The sequence below is a fragment of the Callionymus lyra genome, chromosome 13, assembly GCF_982586985.1.
Source record: "Callionymus lyra chromosome 13, fCalLyr1.hap1.1, whole genome shotgun sequence".
Classification (NCBI taxonomy): domain Eukaryota; kingdom Metazoa; phylum Chordata; class Actinopteri; order Syngnathiformes; family Callionymidae; genus Callionymus; species Callionymus lyra.
Window position 1 is genome coordinate 785,026 of NC_141830.1, and position 13,281 is coordinate 798,306.

At 47.2% G+C, this 13,281-nt stretch overlaps 1 protein-coding gene across 2 annotated transcripts in view; it reads right to left on the reverse strand.

Annotated features, from left to right (window-relative positions):
* Window positions 1–13,281, reverse strand: part of LOC148066920 (collagen alpha-1(XII) chain-like) — a 69,224-nt gene continuing 55,943 nt past the window's right edge. For both annotated transcript variants that reach the window (XM_087806520.1, XM_087806519.1), the window contains 19 exons: window positions 11,255–11,293; window positions 10,962–11,100; window positions 10,756–10,898; window positions 10,580–10,689; window positions 9,090–9,236; window positions 6,579–6,656; window positions 5,915–6,001; window positions 3,630–3,683; window positions 3,465–3,560; window positions 3,343–3,396; window positions 3,039–3,092; window positions 2,922–2,975; window positions 2,777–2,848; window positions 2,669–2,704; window positions 2,490–2,556; window positions 2,241–2,426; window positions 2,115–2,183; window positions 1,826–1,996; window positions 1–437 (listed from right to left, as the gene is read on the reverse strand). In XM_087806520.1, coding sequence (XP_087662646.1) covers window positions 331–437; window positions 1,826–1,996; window positions 2,115–2,183; window positions 2,241–2,426; window positions 2,490–2,556; window positions 2,669–2,704; window positions 2,777–2,848; window positions 2,922–2,975; window positions 3,039–3,092; window positions 3,343–3,396; window positions 3,465–3,560; window positions 3,630–3,683; window positions 5,915–6,001; window positions 6,579–6,656; window positions 9,090–9,236; window positions 10,580–10,689; window positions 10,756–10,898; window positions 10,962–11,100; window positions 11,255–11,293 — 1,763 coding nt within the window. In that variant the 3' untranslated portion in view covers window positions 1–330. The remainder of the gene's footprint in view (window positions 438–1,825; window positions 1,997–2,114; window positions 2,184–2,240; window positions 2,427–2,489; window positions 2,557–2,668; window positions 2,705–2,776; window positions 2,849–2,921; window positions 2,976–3,038; window positions 3,093–3,342; window positions 3,397–3,464; window positions 3,561–3,629; window positions 3,684–5,914; window positions 6,002–6,578; window positions 6,657–9,089; window positions 9,237–10,579; window positions 10,690–10,755; window positions 10,899–10,961; window positions 11,101–11,254; window positions 11,294–13,281) is intronic.

Here is a 13,281-nt window from a genome sequence, read left to right on the forward strand (position 1 = left end):
GACTTTTCAGGAGTTTTATTGAAAAAAAAAAATGCCTCTTTGGTTCCAGAAATAAATAAGAAATGAAGGCGAGAATATTCTGGTTACACAACACAGGTCAAATCGACACAACGCACACATGCATGTCGCTCAGCCGAGCAGTGACGGATACAGGAAGTGATACATAGGTGAGACTAATGGTGCCTAACTGAGGATTATAAAGGACTTCAGTCTGGACCCGGTCCAAACACTCCAGAGGAAATATACAAGCTAACGTAGATGAGGAGCAAGTCTCCATGGCTCCGCCCTACACAACCCCCCCCCACCCCTGTACCCCCCGATCCTGAACATCTACGTGAGACTGAAGGAAGACGTTCTCCGTGGTGATCTTCTTTGCCGCTGGTCTGGTGAACCCTCGTCCTCCTCCAGGACCGGCACGACCACGGTGTCGGACGCTGCTTGGAGATAGCATCGGGCCAGGCGTGAACACGGTAACATGCACAAGTGCTTACGGTGGTTCTCTGCACTGATTGGTCGCTCCTGCTGGCATGTTCTTTCTGGCGTCGCCGTGCTAATGGCTACATTTTAGAAAACGGTCCTTCTCTCCATATTGGGTCAGAACCATCAAACAGATTCATGACACGAGGTTCTGACGAAGGCCAGAAAACCGGACCAGGGCTCACGAGGACCAATCAGTGCAGAGTTTCACAGATGACATCATCAACGTGCGTCAGGAGTGGATTCACAAAACAGTTCTGCAGCCACCTGAGGGGGGCGCACTGTTCAAGTCGAGCTAAAGTGGAAAGAGGATCCTGAGTGACATTAGCTTCGGTTAGCGGTGGTCAGCAGGGGTCGCGGCACCAACTTAAACATACATTTGATGGAAGATGTCGTGAAGAACATTTCATTCGAGACAAGAAGGTTCGATGGAACATAGGCCATATTAGCACTTAGCGACGCCTTGTTAGCAAAACCTTCAGTCCTCTTGCTCGATAGCAATGTTAGCGTTCGTTAGTTATTGTTAGCGCTTATTAGCAATAGTGAGCGAATTGTTAGCGACTGTTTTCTCGAGGAGATTATTTAGATATGGTGGAAGACCGCGTGACGAAGGTACCGTGGACAACACAGTCGCCACCTCTAGTTGTGACACAAGCTAAGCTCAGTTCGTTTCACTTCAGCTGGACTTGAGCGACTCGTCCGGCGGGAAAGAAACAAAAGTGTAGCAAGCAGCAGCTGAAGCTTGGTGACTGTTAGCTCAGGTCTGGGGACTTGATCAGTCGAGTCATGGGCGACTTGGCATTCGAGTCCAGCTGTTAGTATGTGCTGTTGAAGTTGGGAACATGCTCCTCCATCTTGGTTGGGCTGCCGGCTGGTGTGAGTCTTTGTTAGTAACTGGGTTCCTCTCTGGTGTCCTCACAGAGATGTTTGTTTGAGTGAGAGCAGCGGCAGAGCAAGTGAACTATGACGAACCTGGAACAGGCCAAAGAAGGACGAGGAGGTCAGTGAGAGCACGTTAGTCTCTTTCTACATGCAACCTTGGCCACAAGGAGGAGTTCCCTGCTGGACCTCCTGAGACTTTCAACCATTACTGGCCATTTTGACCTGTAATAACCCAGTAAAGATGACACTACTATCAATGAACTGATGGTCAGAAACAGGAAGTGGAGGCTTTAAAACAGGAAGTGAGATCAGATTGTTTAACATTTCTGAACGTCTCAGACTTAAGTCTGCCTGACACCATATTGAAAGGGAATTCCCCAGAATGCCAAGTTAGAGCTGAAGGTTCCTGACCTACTCCAATCTCCTCAGCTGACCTAGTATCTTAGACCTCCAGGCTCATACATACCTATGTATCCTTGACCATTGTACGGGATACCAACGCACTGAGACGAGTCGCAGTATCCTGCGGGTCCAGGTGGCCCTCGGATTCCCGCATGGCCATGACGACCAGGTGGCCCTCGAGCTCCAGCAGAGCCCGTAGGTCCAGGAGGGCCAGTCCTGCTCTCACCAGGCGGACCTGGAAGAGGGGAGAGGACATGGATATTAGTGCAGGTCCATGGTGGTGAGAGGGCTGGGTCTACTGGCGTCCTGGAGGATGTGTATGTTTTGAACATTCAAAAACTACAGGAGAGTACCTGGAGGTCCTCTCTGGCCCTTCTGTCCAACTCCTGGTGTTCCTCGTTCACCCTTCTCTCCTGCAGGGCCTGGGGAAAACCAATTCAGTGTCCCAGGTTTTCAGCTAACCATTGATTCACTCATACCCATCTCTCCTTGTTGGCCAGGTAAACCTGAACTTCCTGGGAAGCCGTTGCGGCCTGCTGCACCCAGCTCTCCACGAGGTCCTTGTCTTCCAGGTGGTCCTGAAGGTCCTGGAGGTCCAGGGTTGTTGCTGCGGTACATACCGTTGGGTATCTGGTTGAGCATTGACTCAATACGGCTCATTCGTGCTGAGGAGGGAAGAACAGAAGTCAGGGGAGACTAGATAATCCTTGGGCACCAAAAGTACTCACAGGAGATGAGCTGCTCACAGACTTGTCTAGAGATGGACCGCATCATGTTCTGAGGAGCAAAGTCGCCCTGCAGAGAGCCCAAGATAGTGTCAGCATTATTGTTGCTATGGTAGGTCTTTTCTATATCACTACACATCTATTCCGCTCTAGGATTCTCTAGGTCTAGGGATCATACTCACCCGTTCTCCTTTGTCACCCTTCACCCCGATCGCACCCTGAAAGAGAGATAAGTCTTGAGGTCACAGGAAACTAGAAGAGATCCAGTCTGTTGGCATGATCTCACTCACTGTAGTTCCTGGGACTCCAGAAATGCCTGGTTTTCCCACTGGACCTGGTTGTCCTGGAGCTCCAGGTGGACCCTAAAGGAAACAGAGATGGGGTCTGAGTGTGTCGGGTGAGAACTTTCGGGGACCGTGTTATGCGACCTCTCACCATGAGTCCTGCAGGTCCAGTAAGGCCAGTTTGTCCATCTTTTCCTGGTGGTCCCTGTAACAAGACCACACCTGAAGCTCAGCACATCCACAAGTGTCAGAAAACTCCTGCACTCACCCGAACTCCAGCCGGTCCACTGGGTCCAACTGGACCAGAAGGCCCACGAGTACCCTGCACGAGAAAATGACTTAAATTCTAGTAGTCAGACTACTATAGTCCACTTGGTTACGGCCGGTGAAGCAAAGATGAATAGTTTCAGAACTGGGCTGAGGTAGTTCTTTTTTTTAGGGGACTCTAAGTAGCTCTATGTTCCTAAACTGCTGGAAGACCCAGATGTGTATTCAGCAACGTCAGTCCAGTATAATTTTGGCCTCTCAATACAGACCTGAGGACCACCTCCCGAGCCTTGACCTTGTCTTACCTTTTGACCAGGCAGACCAGAGTCTCCGGGTTCTCCCTTAGGTCCTGGGCGGCCCTGAGATCAGAGGGAACAAAGACATGAACTTCTGTGGGGTTTTGACGTTCCAAGGATCCTAGACTCACAGCCTCTCCTGGGATTGAAAGTCCACTTGGTCCCTGAGGTCCTGGTAGACCCATGGGTCCTGGAGATCCGCTGTTGCCAGGTGGGCCCACTGGACCCTGAAGCATGAGGAGAACAAACGGATGAGGACCTTCAGAGTTCCACCGAAGACGATGACAACTACTCACAGCAGGACCACCCTCTCCTCTCTCTCCTCTGGGTCCCTTGTGGCCCGGTGAACCCTGAGGAGACCACAGTCCATTAGGGAAGATCTGTTGACATCTGTTAAATAACACTGACTGAGGGAAACTTCTGTTTTTGAACCTTCAACCTTCAGAGATGCGTTCACTGCTCGTTTCTACCTCAACACTGAGACCAGAGTGTGGAGAAGAAACCAGAGAATGTTTTTTGTCTCTCGGAGCTGGTCCAGCTGAGAGCTCCTCCCTGGGACCACCTCCCTCCCTGAGACCACCTCCCTCCCTGGGACCTACTCCCTCCCTGAGACCACCTCCCTCCCTGGGACCACCTCCCTCCCTGAGACCTACTCCCTCCCTGGGACCACCTCCCTCCCTGAGACCACCTCCCTCCCTGAGACCACCTCCCTCCCTGAGACCACCTCCCTCTTCCCTCCCTGGGACCACCTCCCTCCCTGAGACCACCTCCCTCCCTGAGACCACCTCCCTCCCTGAGACCACCTCCCTCTTCCCTCCCTGGGACCACCTCCCTCCCTGGGACCACCTCCCTCCCTGAGACCACCTCCCTCCCTGAGACCACCTCCCTCCCTGGGACCACCTCCCTCCCTGAGACCACCTCCCTCCCTGAGACCACCTCCCTCAGAGGAGGATCCAGTACTTCAAGTGGATCAAACACTTCATCTCATCAATATTGTGACGTAAGGACTGGAAAGAATTTCTGCTGCAGAAAAAAAAGACTTTTTAAATCTGAAGGAACGAAGAACACACACATGTAAACAACAACACACACACATGTAAACAACAACACACACACATGTAAACAACAACACACACACATGTAAACAACAACACACACACATGTAAACAACAACACACACACGTGTAAACAACAACACACACACACATGTAAACAACAACACACACACATGTAAACAACAACACACACACATGTAAACAACAACACACACACATGTAAACAACAACACACACATGTGTAAACAACAACACACACACATGTAAACAACAACACACACACACATGTAAACAACAACACACACATGTGTAAACAACAACACACACATGTAAACAACAACACACACACATGTAAACAACAACACACACACATGTAAACAACAACACACATGTAAACAACAACACACACACATGTAAACAACCAACACACACATGTAAACAACAACACACACACATGTAAACAACCAACACACACACATGTAAACAACCAACACACACATGTAAACAACCAACACACACACATGTAAACAACAACACACACACATGTAAACAACCAACACACACACATGTAAACAACAACAACACACACATGTAAACAACAACACACACACATGTAAACAACAACACACACACATGTAAACAACAACACACACACACGTGTAAACAACCAACACACACACATGTAAAAAACCAACACACACGCATGTAAACAACCAACACACACACATGTAAACAACAACACACACACGTGTAAACAACCAACGCACACACGTGTAAACAACCAACGCACACACGTGTAAACAACCAACACACACACGTGTAAACAACCAACGCACACACGTGTAAACAACCAACGCACACACGTGTAAACAACCAACACACACACGTGTAAACAACAACACACACACGTGTAAACAACCAACGCACACACGTGTAAACAACCAACGCACACACGTGTAAACAACCAACGCACACACGTGTAAACAACCAACGCACACACGTGTAAACAACCAACGCACACACGTGTAAACAACCAACGCACACACGTGTAAACAACCAACACACACACGTGTAAACAACCAACACACACACGTGTAAACAACCAACACACACACGTGTAAACAACAACACACACACATGTAAACAACCAACACACACACATGTAAACAACCAACACAAACACATGTAAACAACAACACACACGTGTAAACAACCAACACACACACATGTAAACAACCAACACACACACATGTAAACAACCAACGCACACACACGTAAACAACCAATACACACATAAATGACACACACACATGTGAACCACCAACACACACACACACGTAAATAAACAACACAAATGTAAACAACAAACACACACACACACACACACACACACACACACACACACACACACACACACACACACACACACACACACACACACACACACACACACACACACACACACACACACACACACACACACACACACACACATTGTTCCAAACAACAAACACCACCAGACTCACCACTGGGCCCTGAGGACCTGCAGGTCCAGATCCAGTGGAGGTGCAGGTGCAGGCGTTGGGAAGCGCCGGACACTTGAGCGGGTCCCTCTGATTGGACGACAGAAGGAAGTGATGTCACTAACCAGGGACGGCTGGTGTGTTTGGTTCTGGCTGTCGGCGCATCAGACATGTTTGGAGCGACGTCGCTTCTTTGATCTGGTCCAAGAGCTCCAGCAGAACCAGAACCTGCAGCTGGCTGTGAGTCCAAACACCCTGACTTTTACTGTCAGGAACAGTCATTACTTTCCGAGGTTCACGTGTCATTAAACATCTCTCCCAGGTCCGGACCTTTGAAGGGAACCAGGTGTCGGACGGGTTCTGAGAGTCCGGTCCTGATACGGCACAGATGTACAAACAAACACACCTTCTCTGGAAACTGGATCCAGGAATGAAACCCTTCCAGGATTCTCCCTGCATGACCTCACCGGGTCTATGTTCCCTCTGGACCCTCTGGACCCTCTGGACCCGTGCTCGGTGGGACCACTGACCACTGCAGACCAGCAGCACTACGGCAGCTCATACCTCTGCCAAGCAGCTCACATCCCCACGACCGACTGAGATCAGCATCGGACAGCTGGTCATAATGTTCCGGCTCCTCGCACACGGGGGGTCTCTGGGGTCTCACCTTGGACGGGAGGTCGCAGCACCGGTCCCTGCTGGTCCAACCCAGGCTGCACACGATGTCAAACATCTGGAGCTGGAACTGCAGAGATGAGAGGAACAAACACTGGTGACGTCCTGAGGAAGATCTGGAGGAGAAGACACTTCAAGAAGATACTGTGGTGAAGATGAAGATGATGATGATGAAGATGAAGAAGATGATGAAGATGATGGTGATGATAATGATGATGATGAAGATGATGATGATGAAGATGATGATGAAGATGATGATGATGATGAAGATGAAGATGATGATGAAGATGAAGAAGATGATGATGAAGATGATGGTGATGATAATGATAATGATGATGATGAAGATGATGATGAAGATGAAGAAGATGATGATGATGATGAAGATGATGATGAAGATGATGATGATGATGATGAAGATGATGATGATCAAGATGATGATGATGAAGATGATGATGAAGATGATGAAGATGAAGAAGATGATGAAGATGATGGTGATGATAATGATGATGATGAAGATGATGAAGATGATGAAGATGATGAAGATGAGATGAAGATGATGATGATCAAGATGATGATGATGAAGATGATGATGAAGATGATGATGATGAAGATGAGATGAAGATGATGATGATCAAGATGATGATCAAGATGATGATGATGAAGATGATGATGAAGATGAAGATGAAGATGATGTAGATGATGATGATGATGATGAAGATGAAGATGATGAAGATGAAGAAGATGATGAAGATGATGGTGATGATAATGATGATGATGAAGATGATGATGATGATGAAGATGAAGATGATGATGATGATGATGAAGATGAGATGAAGATGATGATGATCAAGATGATGATGATGATGATCAAGATGATGATGAAGATGATGATGATGATGATCAAGATGAAGATGAAGAAGATGATGATGATCAAGATGATGATGATGAAGATAATGAAGATGAAGATGATGAAGATGATGAAGATGATGATGATGATGATGAAGATGATGATGAAGATGAAGAAGATGATGATGATGATCAAGATGAAGATGAAGAAGATGATGATGATCAAGATGATGATGATGAAGATGATGATGAAGATGATGATGATGAAGATGAAGAAGATGATGATCAAGATGATGATGAAGATGAAGAAGATGATGAAGATGAAGATGATGAAGATGAAGATGATGATGATGATGAAAATGATGATGATGAAGATGAAGAAGATGATGAAGATGAAGATGAAGATGATGAAGATGATGATGATGATCAAGATGATGATGAAGATGAAGAAGAAGATGATGAAGATGATGAAGATGATGATGAAGATGAAGAAGATGATGAAGATGAAGATGATGAAGATGAAGAGGATGATGATGATCAAGATGATGATGAAGATGAAGAAGAAGATGATGAAGATGATGATGATCAAGATGATGATGATGATGATCAAGATGATGATGATGATGAAGAAGATGAAGATGATGATGATGAAGATGAAGAAGATGATGATCAAGATGAAGATGAAGATGATGAAGATGATGATGAAGATGATGATCAAGATGAAGATGAAGATGATGAAGATGATGATGATGAAGAAGATGAAGATGATGATGATGATGAAGATGAAGATGATGATGATGAAGATGATGAAGAAGATGACGATGATGATGATCAAGATAATGATGATGAAGATGAAGAAGATGAAGACGATGATGATGATCAAGATAATGATGATGAAGATGAAGAAGATGAAGACGATGATGATGATCAAGATAATGATGATGAAGATGAAGAAGATGATGATGAAGATGATGAAGATGATGATAAAGAAGATACTGTGGTAAAGATGAAGATGATGATGATGAAGAAGATACTGTGGTAAAGATGAAGATGATGATGATGATGAAGATGAAGATGAAGAAGATGATGATGATGAAGAAGATACTGTGGTAAAGATGAAGATGATGATGATGATGATGAAGATGAAGAAGATGATGATGATGAAGAAGATACTGTGGTAAAGATGAAGATGATGATGATGAAGATGATGAAGATGAAGAAGATGATGATGATGAAGAAGATACTGTGGTAAAGATGAAGATGATGATGATGAAGAAGATACTGTGGTAAAGATGAAGATGATGATGATGATGAAGAAGATACTGTGATAAAGATGAAGATGATGAAGATGATGAAGATGAAGAAGATGAGGATGATGATGATGATGAAGATACTGTGGTAAAGATGAAGATGATGATGATGAAGAAGATACTGTGATAAAGATGAAGATGATGAAGATGATGAAGATGAAGAAGATGAGGATGATGATGATGATGAAGATACTGTGGTAAAGATGAAGATGATGATGATGAAGAAGATACTGTGATAAAGATGAAGATGATGAAGATGAAGAAGATGAGGATGATGAAGAAGATGATGAAGATGAAGATGATGAAGATGAAGATGATTGTTAAATCTTCACAGTAGCTGGACTCACAGTAGCCGACTCCTGCTTGGACCCAGTCTTGCCCAGGACCTGGTACCCGTCCTGGCTGGTGTTCCCGGCCGCTTTGATTGGTTCTGCAGCGACTTCCTGACAGTCCACGTTGAGTCTGACTTCGCTCGCGGACACGAGGATGTGGATCTGCAGGAGACGAGCAGAAATCTGAGCTCTTTTGTTCCGGGACCAAAAGTCTGGTTCTGATTCTGCCAGATTAGGACGAGTCTGGAGCTCTGGGTCAGACCGGGACGCTCTTCTCAGCTGGAGTTCTGTTCCTTCAGGAATCTCTGGAATGGTAAAGACTCTAAGAGGACCCAGGAGCCGGGTCAGACCTGATGGTCTACGTCAGCATGTTGAAGTAGCACCACATGTTTGACCCTCTTCGTGGTGCACCCCACATAAAGGACTCCGGGTCCTGGTCTGAGATGAGAAGAGGGACCTGAACCAGAAAACTGTGGTGTTGTCTTCACTCTGGAGGAGAAACCTCAGAGTAAACAGACCCGGATCCAGTAAACACCCTCAGAGTCCGGGAACTCCCCGTGTGAGCTGTGGTCTCACTGCCAGTCTCACAGAGACCGTCTCCGACCCGAACCGGGACCCGTGAGAACCTTCAGGTTCTCGGTTCGTCTGTATTTACGACTTCCCTGCGGCGACACAATCCTCGCCGTGATGTTCCGACAATTATTCCTGCCGAGTCGTCTCGGACCTGCCGGGATCCGCTCGTGATGCCTTCATTAATCACCTTCACTTGGCCTTGGATCGGTCCTGGTTCTGACAAGTGGTTCGGAGCCTCGAGGGGAAGGGAACGCTTGTCGGGTTCCATCAGGATTAGGAACCCAGCAGGATGTCTCACCTGATGCCTCGCGGCGACCTGGACCGAGGAGGTCGGAGCAGCTGGAGCTCCTCAACCTCTGAAGAACCTTCACGACCTCCGCCACGTTCCGCTCCAGAGACATGGAGGTCACCAGAGTTAACCAAGACTTTGACACCTGGCTCAGGGCCTAGCTTGACCTCTGACCACCACACTTGACCGCCGTGACATCGCAGGTCTAACCCGGCGCAGAAGGCCTTCAACCTGTCCAGATGATTCGAGTTACGTCTGCAGCGCTCTCACCGAAAGTTTCCGCTGGAATGTCCTACAAGTGTGTGCGTGACTCCCCGGCTAGACCAGCTGAGTCAGCATCTGAGCCCAGAAGAGGTGGCGCTGTGGTCTGGACCAGTACTTACACGAGGAAGACAACCGCTGACGAAACATTTCTTCTCTTCAGACTTAATCCTGGGATTTATCGTTGATCCTGGAATGGAAACTTCAGACGAACTTAATCCCTGGAGGATCTGCTCAAGATGGTTCAGGCCGTCACGGCTCGTTTATTCAAAGGTAGAAGATCTCCAAGTGAACCTGATGTGACCTCTAGGACGGGGGGTCCGGTCCTAGCCCTAGCCCTCCACACATGGACCTTGCATGAGACCCCAGCCGTGACGCTCACCTTATGGAAGCTCCCGTGGAAGATCTTGGCGACTTGTCCGTTGCTGAAGGTGACGCGCTGAAGTCCACCCCCCTCGTCCTTGTTGTAGAAGGAGATGCTTTGTTTGGAGGCTGAAGAAAACGACACGCACCTTAACACACTTGCAAGCAATGCAAAAAACGCATGATGCGACCTACGGTCTACGGTGACCCCCGTCTCCGGCTGGTGGTCTTTACTGGAAACCTGCCAGACGTCGAAGGCGTCGGCGGGGGAGTCCGGGAGGAGGCGGAGCATCATGATGATGGTGAAGGACTCCGGGAGACCATTAGGGTGGACGTCTCTGCACAAACACATTCATTGGATCGGAGTGTCCCGGGAGTCGCCCCCTGTAGATGTTCCTCACGTGGTGGGCTGCGACAGGAAGGCGTTCTTGTGGAGCCTGTAGGACGTAAAACTGTTGAAGGATCCAGGCTCCAGGGACACGCCTTGGATGGAACCGTAGGTCTTCTCGGTCAGGTTGAAGGCCTCCAGCATCCCGAACCCTGACAACAGGCTCAGACTAGGAACAAGTCGACTAGAAACCACCACGAGAAGAATCTTCTCTCTGGGTTGTTCAATTCAATCTTATCATAACAATCTTATCTCAGTGTCACCATGGTAACGATCAACTGGTGAAATTATTACTATGTATCTCACCTGGTGAGGTGAATCCATTCAGGAAGATGAGGGGACAGGCTGTGGAGAGACAAGACAGTTGAGACACAGGACTATCAGAGGAAGACAGGACTATCAGAGGAAGACATGGCTATCAGAGGAAGACATGGCTATCAGAGGAAGACAGCATTATCAGAGGAAGACAGGATTATCAGAGGAAGACAGCACTATCAGAGGAAGACAGGACTATCTGAGGAAGACAGGACTATCAGAGGAAGACAGGACTATCAGAGGAAGACAGGACTATCAGAGGGAGACAGGACTATCAGAGGAAGACAGCACTATCAGAGGGAGACAGGACTATCAGAGGAAGACAGCACTATCAGAGAAAGACAGGACTATCAGAGGAAGACAGCATTATCAGAGGAAGACATGACTATCAGAGGGAGACAGCACTATCAGAGGAAGACAGCACTATCAGAGAGAGACAGGACTATCAGAGGAAGAACCAGTGGACTATCAGAGGAAGACAGGACTATCAGAGGAAGACAGCACTATCAGAGGAAGACATGACTATCAGAGGAAGACATGACTATCAGAGGGAGACTGGACTATCAGCGAAAGACAGGATTATCAGAGAAAGACGTGAGTATCACAGAAAGACAGGACTATCAAGGAGAGACAGCACTATCAGAAAAGGCCAGGACTATCAGAGAGACACATGACTATCAGAGGAAGACAGGACTATCAGAGAAAGACATGACTATCAGAGGAAGACATGACTATCAGAGGGAGACAGGACTATCAAGGAGAGACAGGACTATAAAGGAGAGACAGCACTATCAGAAAAGGCCAGGACTATCAGAGAGACACATGACTATCAGAGGAAGACAGGACTATCAGAGAAAGACAGGACTATCAGAGGAAGACATGACTATCAGAGGGAGACTGGACTATCAGAGGAAGAACTAGTGGATTATCAGAGAAAGACAGGACTATCAGAGAGAGACAGGACTATCAAGGAGAGACAGCACTATCAGATAGAGACAGGACTATCAGAGGAAGACAGCACTATCAGAGGAAGACAGCACTATCAGAGGAAGACAGGATTATCAGAGAAAGACGGGATTATCAGAGGAAGACAGCACTATCAGAGGAAGACAGGACTATAAGAGGAAGACAGGACTATCAGAGGTAGACAGCACTATCAGAGGAAGACAGGACTATCAGAGGAAGACATGACTATCAGAGGAAGACAGGACTATCAGAGGAAGACATGACTATCAGAGGAAGACAGGACTATCAGAGGAAGACGTGACTATCAGAGGAAGACATGACTATCAGAGGGAGACAGCACTATCAGAGGAAGACATGACTATCAGAGGAAGACATGACTATCAGAGGGAGACAGCACTATCAGAGGAAGACAGGACTATCAGAGAAAGACAGGACTATCAGAGAAAGAACTAGTGGATTATCAGAGAAAGACAGGACTATCAGAGAGAGACAGGACTATCAAGGAGAGACAGGACTATCAAGGAGAGACAGCACTATCAGATAGAGACAGGACTATCAGAGAGAGACAGGACTATCAGAGAGAAACAGGACTATCAAGGAGAGACAGCACTATCAGATAGAGACAGGACTATCAGAGAAAGACAGGATTATTAGAGGAAGACAGCACTATCAGAGGAAGACATGACTATCAGAGGAAGACAGGACTATCAGAGGGAGACTGGACTATCAGCGAAAGACAGGATTATCAGAGAAAGACGGGACTATCAGAGGAAGACAGGACTATCAGAGGAAGACAGGACTATCAGAGGAAGACAGCACTATCAGAGGAAGACAGGACTATCAGAGAGAGACAGGACTATCAGAGAGAAACAGGACTATCAAGGAGAGACAGCACTATCAGATAGAGACAGGACTATCAGAGAAAGACAGGATTATTAGAGGAAGACAGCACTATCAGAGGAAGACATGACTATCAGAGGAAGACAGGACTATCAGAGGGAGACTGGACTATCAGCGAAAGACAGGATTATCAGAGAAAGACGGGACTATCA